Raw genomic sequence first — 10,256 nt, forward strand, 5'->3', positions numbered from 1 at the left:
CCAGGGTTCCTCAAATCTTGCCCTGGAGGGCCAATGCGCTGCAGAGTTTAGCTCCAACCCTGATCAAACTCGCCTACCTGTGATTTGCTAATGATCCTGAAGACATTGATCAGCATGCTCAGGTGTGTTTGATTAGTGTTAGAGCTAAACTCTGCAGGAAAGTGGATCTCGTGTGCCAGATTTGAGGAGCCCTGATATTAGACTATGATATATATATACAGTACCAGTTAAATGTGTGACGAAATTGTCAAAACTATTAAATGACGGAGATAGAAGTACAAAAATTCAGTACAGTGTGTCCAAACCTTTAACTGGTAGTGTATAAGAATATATGATATGTAAAATGTGAAATGCATCCAGACACAGAATTTTCACACACAGAAATATTGTTCTTTCTTTTTTCATTCAGTTTACAGGATGTACGAAGCATGAGGCATTCAAATCCAGAATGTTTCACTTGATCAGTTTTCTTACAGACATGCTCAGACCACACATTGAAGTCAGTGCATAAACACAACTGCATAAAACAATCGATTTGTAAACGTAACATTATAAAACATGCCAGAATTCGGTGAGATACACTGCATTCATATCAGGTCTCATTCGTAGAGTAATCATCACAGCAATTTGATAAGAAAAACAACAGCTAATACAAATTCCACATATATAAAATCTTACATGTAAATGTCATTGACTCTGACATAAGAGTTTGTTCCCATCAACATGCTCTACAGTATATACAGCCTAACATGTCAAGCATCTGTCATTAACAGTGTTTGTGTCAATGTAAGAGGAACATTTTTTTCTTCATAATGCATCAATAAGTCCATTTATTTTTTCTCCGCAAAGCAGTTCTGCAGGAAATGGTTCAAGTGTGTGTAGAGGTGGTAACGCGCTTTACCAGACAGTCCATGATCCTTATCGGTGTACCACTGAGGAAAAAACATGACACATTTAGGCATTTAGACTGTTTTAAAGAAAACAAGACGTTTCAGAGTTTAAAGGAACAGTACACCCAAAAATTAAAATTTGCTGAAAATGTGCTCACTCTCAGGTCATCCCAGATGTAGATGAGTTTCTTCATCAGAAAAGATTTGGAGAAATGTAGCATTGCATCGCTTGCTCACCAATGGATGCTCTGCAGTGAATGGGTGCCGTCAGAATGAGAGTCCAAACGGCTGATAAAAACATCACAATAATCCACAAGTAATCCACAGGACTCCAGTCCATCAGTTAATGTCTTGTGAAGTGAAAACTAAAATATGAGTCCATAACCCATAATTAAGTCAGTTGTCCACTCACATCAAAATCCAACAACAAGTTTGTTTAGAATGGGTCTGGACTGTTTTCACTTATTTTCATTTCCAGCGATATCGTTGACATGATTGCAAAGATATTATTTAACTGAGCTGAATGTTGACATCACTGAATTCAATGATGAACTGTCTTTAACTGAAAAAATTGTGTTTACTATTGTCATTTTGTATTATTGACACTATTTTCCTAATTAATGCTGTTCAGTTGCTTTGACACAATCTGGATTGTTAAAAGCGCTATATAAATAAAGGTGATTTGACTTGACTTGACTTATAAATGGTGCTTGATCTGCGCATATTTCTCTCTTGATTAAGACAAGACGACATTTTACTGGATGCATCTTAATGATGGATTTGTTTCTTACAAACACACAGCTTTTGTCTTCTCAAGATGTTAACTGATGGACTGGAGTGGTGGGGATTATTGTGATGTTTTTATCAGCTGTTTGGACTCTCATTCTGACGGCACCCATTCACTGCAGAGCATCCATTGGTGAGCAAGTAATGCTGCATTTCTCCAAATCTGTTCTAATGAAACAAACTCATCTACATCTTGGATGGCCTGAGGATGAGTAAATAGTCAGCAAATAAATTTTTTTTTGTATTAACTATTCCTTTGATAAAATGGTTTTCATCACCTTCACCCATTCATTTATACTCACCATTGCTTCAAAATCAACTTGATTTTCCACCAGGGCTTTGGCAATTTGGGCAGCCTGCTGGAAGTGGACGTTGTCTAGAGTAGTGCCAGAAAACATGTCAAGAAAACATCTTTAAATGCTGCATATGTAGTCAAGACACTAGGTGTTGGATCAGAGTCTGTTAATCAGATTATAAATGCATATTTCTAAACGTTACACTGCTTACCGTCTGCAGTGCCGTGCACCAGCATGTATTGCACTGATTTGAAATTTTTTGCTCTGTCGGTCACTGTGGAATTCTGCAAACAAGCATATCAACCAAATAAATGAAGAATTATATTGATAACTGTTCATAATTTTGTGTTTTCTTACAGGTTAACTTACTTTATAACTCTCCATGTTTTCCTCAGGGCGATGCATGTATCTCTCTGTATATACGGCATCTGTGAAGAACGCAGTGTGAGTTAAATTTGCTCAATTGTTTGTGGTTAATCCATATCATAAATCAGAAGGCCTCCAAATCCATACCATAATACTCCCACTTAGCGACAGGAGCCACGGCAATTCCACATTTGAGCAGTCCACTTCCTGATCCCAGAACCATGGAAGTCACATAGCCACCATATGACTGTGAGCAAGACAAACGACATTTATTATGTTACCAACGTTTTCTAATTTAAATAAATGCTTTTCCCTTGAACCTTCTATTCATCAAGTAATCATGAAAGAAATGTATCATGGTTTCCATAAAAAATATTAAGCAGTAAAAACTGTTTTCAACATTGATAATAATCAGAAATGTTTCTTGAGCACAAACCAGTATATTAGAATGATTTCTGAAGGATCATGTGACACTGAAGACAGCTTTGATCACAGGAATAAATTACATTTTACAATGTATTTACATATAAAAAAAGGTATTTTAAATTGTATTATTTCATGTATTATATTTCACTATTTTGTTGTATTTATTTTATTTAAAAAAATGCAACTTCGTGAGCATAGAAGACTTTTTGCAAAAACATCTTAATTATTCCAAACTTTTGACTAGTAGTGTAGCTTGAAATCTTCGATTTAAAATTTAAAATCCAACCAAGCCAACATAATAAAACCTATTGTTAGTCACGAAAGCTCTGCACTTACCCAACCCCACATGCCAATTCTGTTTTTGTCAATGAAACCCATTTCAATGAATTTTCTGAAATTAAGCACAAAGTCACAATTACGAAGATATTCCAAAACAAAATGACTACTTTTGTAAAATACATCTTTGTAGATGATAGTTTGTCACTTTTCGTGAAAATCTCAAGACTGCTCTGCTTTCAGTCAACTCAACTAGCGTTTGACCTCCATCAACCTGTTTTTGACACATGCTTCATGACAAGCTTGTTCCCTCTTGTAGGAAGCTGACTGGACTCACGTCTGCCTCATATCTCTCGTGCGTCTGTGAGTGTTACATCAGGCTAAATGACTCTGCATCATCGTCACCACAGACGGCAGCGGCGAGCGTGTGCACATCGTTCCCTCCGCCTCACCTCACGGCCGAGATCTGATCTTCCACCTCGTACGTTCCCAGCCGGCCGTAGATGGCGTGCATTATCTCATCACCCTGGTAACCACTTCCCCTGCCATCAAAGCTGGCGATGATGACCTTCTCTGTGCTGCACAGGTACGTGGCCCACTCCAGTCGAAACACATAGTCTATATTCTGACTGGCTGGACCGCCATATCTGTAATGGGAAAGTGTGGAAAAAACACTGATATACTCAGTATATTCAAGATATTTTTGTAATGGAGAAAATAGTTGTTTTAAATAGTTGCTATGATGCTATACTCCATCTATTTCGCTAATTATTTTATCATTATTATGCATGCAGCTTGTATTAGCTAACTTTAATTGGGAGACTGCATGGAATTTGAACTTTAAAAAAATGTTGTCTTTATAAAAACTGTTTGTTTAAATTTATTCATTTACAGTAGGTCAGTAAACATTTTAAACATTTTAAGAACGTCATACTTTTATTCAGTAAGAAGTCATTAAATCGAGCAAAAGTGACAGACTTTTACTGTAGTACAAAAAAAAACAATTTTAAATAAATGCGATTCTTTTGAACTTTCTATTCATCAAAAAATCTTGTATCATGGTTTCCACAAAAATATTAAGCAGCAATATTAATGATTTCTGAAAGATCATGTGATACTGAAGACTGGAAGAATGATTGAAGAAAATTAAGCTTTGCATCACAGGATTCCATTTACATTTTACAATTACATTTTAAAATATACTGAAATAGTAAATAATTTTAATAATAAAATTAAAATAGTTATTTTAAATTGAAATAATGTTTCTAAATATTACTTATTTTTTACTGTATTTTTGATCATGTAAATGCAGCATTAGTATTAAATGTTAAAACACAATTACAGTTTAAAATATATTGAAATAGTAGATAATTTTAATAATACAATTTAAATAGTTATTTTAAATTTAAATAATATTTCTAAATATTACCTATTTTTTACTGTATTTTTGATCATGTAAATGTAGCATTAGTATTAAACGTTAAAACACAATTACATTTTAAAATATATTGAAATAATAAATAATTTTAATAATAAAATTTAAATAGTTATTTTAAATTGAAATACTATCTCTAAATATTACTTATTTTTACTGTGTTTTTGATCATGTAAATGCAGCATTAGTATTAAATGTTAAAACACAATTACATTTTAAAATATATTGAAATAATAAATAATTTTAATAATAAAATTTAAATAGTTATTTTAAATTGAAATACTATCTCTAAATATTACTTATTTTTACTGTGTTTTTGATCATGTAAATGCAGCATTAGTATTAAATGTTAAAACACAATTACATTTTAAAATATATAGAAATAGTAAATTGTAATAATAAAATTGAAAAAGTTATTTTAAATTGAAATATTTCTAAATATGACTTATTTTTACTGTGCTTTTGATCATGTAAATGCAGCATTAGTATTAAATGTTAAAACACAATTACATTTTAAAATATATTGAAATAGTAAATAATTTTAATAATAAAATTTAAATAGTTATTTTAAATTGAAATAATATTTCTAAATATTACTTATTTTGTACTGTATTTTTGATCATGTAAATGCAGCATTAGTATTAAATGTTAAAACATTTTTAAAAATCTTACTGAGCCCAAACCTTTGAACCAGAGTGTATAAAATATTGCAAATTAATAGTAACTCACACTTGAATTAAAAGAGGGTACTTTTTGGAGGAGTCAAAATTTGGTGGGAACATCATCTGATACCAGAGGTCTGGAGAAACATAAACAACATGAAAGGCTTTAGATAAATGCAATGCTAGATCCTATTTGCCTGGAATACTTCAAAATGTTGCACATACTGAATCCTGCGATTTTCATTGTGGCACGTTTGATGGTCGGCATCAGAAGCTCTGTAGTCAGTATTTTTTCCAGTTTCTTATTGTCCTCAAGGACCTGAATCTCTAATCCCAAAATAAATAAAAGGTACACATTAATAAACCACATACAAGTTTTGAACAACTTTAAGATTAGTAAATGAAGATAGAAATGTCATTTTTATGAACTATTACTTTATTTATGTAGCTCATCTAAAAGTGGTTGGATTGAACAGATACTAGCACAAACCTTTAGCGGGCCCTCTGTTGTCCATCAGTGTAAACAGCGGAAGCCCTGGTCCTGTAAAATCAGTGTTTATTAGATTGAGCACACACTCTCCTCTCTCAGTCACCTCAGATCAGCCGAGGTATCGTTCAGCTGTTTGTCATGAGTGAATCTCACAGGCGTGAAAGCGTGCTCACTAACCGTAGCAGTCCATACGGAAGAAAGAGGCGTTCAGGCTGAAGTAAGCAGAGTTATACTGACACCTGTCCTGGTACAGCGAACAGGTGAGGCACTCAGGGGCAAGATGTCCACTCGTGCTTATAGAAATCCTGAGAACAAGAGAAAGTTTTTTTTTTTGTTTTTTTTTATATTTCTCAGTGAAAATTTGGGATGGGAATCATTAGAAAATTCGGAAAAATTCTAATTCTAAATATCTTCTAGTAGCTCGTGTGGCTGTTTTTTTGCTCTGTGTTGTTATTGTGTGATGTTGTTTGTGCCATGTCTGTGTAGAAAGTGTAAAGTAGTCTTTGATTTGATGCATTTAAAAATTAATTCTACTTTTGAATTTCCGTGCAGACAAAATCATTTGTGACTCTGGAGCACAAAAGCAGTGTTAAGTCGCTGGGGGATATTTGTAGCAATAGCCAACAAAACATTGTATGGGTCAAAATTATAGATTTTTCTTTTATGCCAAAAATCATTAGGATATTAAGTAAAGATCATGTTCCATGAAGATATTTTGTAAATTTCCTACTGTAAATATATTAAAACTTAATTTTTGATTAGTAATATGCATTGCTAAGAACTTCATTTGGACAACTTTAAAGATGATTTTCTCAATATTTGGATTTTTTTGCACCCTCAGATTCCAGATTTCCAGATATTGTCCTATCCTAACAAACCATACATCAATGGAAAGCTTATTTATTCAGCTTTCAGTTTCGAAAAATTGACCCTTATGACTGGTTTTGTGGTCCAGGGTCACATTTTTGATATTTGTTTCCCCACAGAATGAGAAATTTGAAGAAACTTTACAGTATGGATTATTTTTATAATGTGCATTTATTTATTTATTTTTGTCCTTTTGAAGTTTGACAGTTATGAACTGTCATTGTATAGACAGGTTGAATGAAAATGGCATGCATTAAAAATTCTGCTTTTGTGTTCCACTGAAAAAATAACAGCATAGGGGCTCAGAACCACATGAGGTAAATAAACACGGATAATTATGAACAATCTTTCCTTTTTTTTTTGATGAACTATGTCTCTATAGTGGCTCTGATGTGTGTACTGCATATTATATTTAGACATTTGTCCACATCATCAGAGGAATACAGACACTCCAAAAACTAAACTAAATTCCTATTTTAATATTTCAAATGTAAAATATTTAGAATATTAAAACAGAATCCTTATACAAGCTGATGCAAAAAGGTGTTTTTACTTGTAAAGGTTTCTCTGTCCAGGTCTTCCCATGTGTTCATTACTCACATAGTATCTGTGGAAAGAATAGATTTTAGATGTGCGGGAAAGTTTGGAAATAAAGGCACATGAGAAGCTCATGACAACACAAGACTCCTACACTCTCATACGCACATGGAATCTTTGGTTACTTTTGAGATGTATATCACTTCCCATTTGCCTGAGGTGATGGGTGTTGCTTTTCCCTACAAAGAAAACAACAGAGTTGACAGATCAACAGCTTGCTAAGCTCGCACCACAGTGTTTCTTTGTGTCTCACTTGTAATGGTTATTGGTCAAAGGATATAACATTATAGCCTGTAATACAGTGAAATTATATATCTGAGGTTTGCACGATAGAGCTCAACAGTGACCGCCTACTGTTTCAGCGGCATTGGTTCTGGATGTACTGTTCCCATTCATATTCTCCTTAGGGATTTCATAATCATGCAACAAACCAACCAGCTCTGAGATGAATCACAACGATCTTCCATTTGCATATAATATAATCATTGTATCTGTTTTAAAAGACAATAGCATTAAAACCAATTTATATACAGAGAAAATTAATGACTTTTTGGTACTTCCAGAACCATTGCTGTAAGATTTAGAGCTTCACGCACTAAAGCTCAGCAGGTATTTGAATAATGAATATAAAAATAATAATAATACTATGATACTTACGGCATCCACATAGTGGAGATGTTTATAACCTTTGTCATTGCTCATAACTTTGTAAAAACTCATGTTATTTGCAGCAAAGTAAGGAGCTGCGGGAAAGTACTATGAGGAGAAACACAGGCCATGAATTGTAAGGTTTCACAGCATCATCTTTAGCAAAAATTCAATAATTTTGAGATTTTATGTGATTGCTGGATGCACTCACCCGTCCAACCCATCCAGTTTTGCTCTTTTGCTCAAATTTCTGTAACAAAAAATAAAGAATAGAAAGGTACAGTATGTAAAGTTAATGAGTTGATGATACATGCAAAAGCGGATGAAGTTTGTGTGCAGTTTCCTCCCTGAGTTCACAGCACTTCTGTATGTATAGCGTGTATTATTGACATGCCAGATTTGAATGAGGGAAGACCTTGTGCATAATGAATCAAAAATCATTCATTTCTCACATAGGGCAAAAATATGGTAGGAAACTTGGAAGATGGTGCACATATTGTCTATATTACCAATATGGATTTTTTATTACACTTCATTTTGTCCTTTTGTTGACAAAACAGTCTTTTGACAGTCACAATCGCCTTTAGTGTTCCTTTTGCAGGGTTCGAACAAGGTGCTTAAAGTGCATGAAGTACTTCAATTTGGCTTTCTGAAATTGAAGTACTGGAAAACCCTTGGAAACAGACATGTTTAAGAAGAGGTACTTGAAAAGTGCTTGAATTATTGAAATACAATATACAGTATCTCACAGAAGTGAGTACACCCCTCACATTTTTGTAAATATTTTATTATATCTTTTCATGTGACAACACTGAAGAAATGACACTTTGCTACAATGTAAAGTAGTGAGTGTACAGCTTGTATAACAGTGTAAGTAAATATACCATTCATTTGATAAACAGATTTTTAAAAGTAATCTTCCATAAGCTCTGAGGTTTAGTGATGAAACCAGAATTTTGCTTACAGCAAAATCTTCTCGAACCAAAGCTAGGCAAGGAAAGGCAAGGCTAATGGATTTATATAGTACATCTAAAATCATATTTGTATTTTTTTAACGCCTTTTTCCCTCTTTATTTTCTTACCATCAACCTCTAAAACCATATTTTTTATTTTTAACACATTTTTTCTCTTCCTTTTCTTACGATCAACCTGGGTCTGCATATGAAAATCAGTCTGTATGTCTAAATCTTGCGCATTTACATGATGAACAACACAAGTACTTATGTCACTTCATGTGCACGGTCCCTTTTAAAATAAAATAAACATTAAAAAGGCTAAAATAAAAATCATAACCGATGCATAAGACAAAATTAACAATAAATAAAATTCAAACAAATAAATAAAAGTAACGATAAAAAACAAAGAATAATAAGAAAAGCTGCTGACAAATATGTTTTTGTCATGATGGAAAAACCTAGGTGAGCTTGTTAAAAACTCTTCTTTTAGTTGCAATGATTTGGAGAAACTAGAGCGTTCCAATAATATAATAATTGAGGGTGCTTGTTATGATCTGGATGGTTTTTTTATGCCTTACTGTTTGTAACTCACCAATTTATTTCCTATTGGTGCCCACACTAAGAACTGTGTTACAGGTGGAATCTGAACCTTGGAGAGAAATTCCCTGAATCCAACAGAAAACAAGACACATTAAAGTATGAATAACATCATCAATTGTTGGAATTAGTATAGTTAAACTATAATAATTACTCATGTAAAGTCTACAATGAAACAAAAAAATGTCTTAGATTACATTTTCCCCTAAACTCAATCACACGGAACACTCTCAGAAACAAACAAAAAAAGTACAAAAGGTTGTCACTGGGGTGCTGGGGCCCTTTCAAAATGTACTAATATGTACCATTTAGGTACTAATACATACGCTTTAGGTATTATGTATCTTTAAGGTACTAATATGCACCATTTAGGGGTAAACAAGTGTACCTTTTAAAAATGTACTGCACCAGGGATAACGTTTGTACCTTTTTTTTCTGAGAGTGAACAATATCTATGTGAGTGAGTTTGAAATACACTGAAACATTTTCAGGACTTTCCCAGGTCTGGAAATCACAATTTCAGAATGATATAAGTTTTCCATGAACATGGGAACTGTATATATTTTGATAGACCCATCATAGGAACATCTTTACTCACTGAGACTCCATGTTGTAAATATGGTAGGATGCAGTGAAGGAGTGTCGCCATAGCTGTTGATGCATTTCAAGCACGTGTTAGAAACATCAGCATGAGTCACTTATGCACCGTATATGTGTGTTTAATTATGAAGTGTTTTTAGTTTTATTGCAGTCAAGTTACCTTTGAGTAATTGCTCTCAAAAACGACAAACTTTCTGTCTGCTGACAATATGTAATCTGTGGCATCTACTTGGGTCTGTATACCAATTCACAGTAAATAAGTGGAATTTACATGCATGTTAAACATGAATAAAAGATGTAAGAAAAGAGATAATGAAACATATGAGACTATTTAATGAGAAATGTCTGGAGAGGCATTCAAACC

General features: G+C 33.4%; 1 protein-coding gene across 1 annotated transcript in view; it reads right to left on the reverse strand.

Moving 5' to 3' along the window:
* Nucleotides 1-384: 384 nt before the first annotated feature.
* Nucleotides 385-10,256, reverse strand: part of LOC107561562 (dipeptidyl peptidase 4-like) — a 19,647-nt gene continuing 9,775 nt past the window's right edge. The window contains exons 11-25 of the mRNA XM_016246032.1: nucleotides 7,951-7,989; nucleotides 7,749-7,847; nucleotides 7,200-7,270; nucleotides 7,048-7,101; nucleotides 5,805-5,932; nucleotides 5,628-5,678; nucleotides 5,363-5,464; nucleotides 5,205-5,274; nucleotides 3,493-3,687; nucleotides 3,101-3,155; nucleotides 2,486-2,585; nucleotides 2,342-2,400; nucleotides 2,184-2,256; nucleotides 1,979-2,052; nucleotides 385-932 (exon numbers count right to left, since the gene is read on the reverse strand). Of these exons, the coding sequence (XP_016101518.1) occupies nucleotides 831-932; nucleotides 1,979-2,052; nucleotides 2,184-2,256; nucleotides 2,342-2,400; nucleotides 2,486-2,585; nucleotides 3,101-3,155; nucleotides 3,493-3,687; nucleotides 5,205-5,274; nucleotides 5,363-5,464; nucleotides 5,628-5,678; nucleotides 5,805-5,932; nucleotides 7,048-7,101; nucleotides 7,200-7,270; nucleotides 7,749-7,847; nucleotides 7,951-7,989 (1,272 nt within the window). The 3' untranslated portion in view covers nucleotides 385-830. The remainder of the gene's footprint in view (nucleotides 933-1,978; nucleotides 2,053-2,183; nucleotides 2,257-2,341; nucleotides 2,401-2,485; nucleotides 2,586-3,100; nucleotides 3,156-3,492; nucleotides 3,688-5,204; nucleotides 5,275-5,362; nucleotides 5,465-5,627; nucleotides 5,679-5,804; nucleotides 5,933-7,047; nucleotides 7,102-7,199; nucleotides 7,271-7,748; nucleotides 7,848-7,950; nucleotides 7,990-10,256) is intronic.

Source organism: Sinocyclocheilus grahami, unplaced genomic scaffold (assembly GCF_001515645.1).
Source record: "Sinocyclocheilus grahami isolate Dianchi unplaced genomic scaffold, SAMN03320097.WGS_v1.1 scaffold780.1, whole genome shotgun sequence".
Taxonomy (NCBI): Eukaryota; Metazoa; Chordata; class Actinopteri; order Cypriniformes; family Cyprinidae; genus Sinocyclocheilus; species Sinocyclocheilus grahami.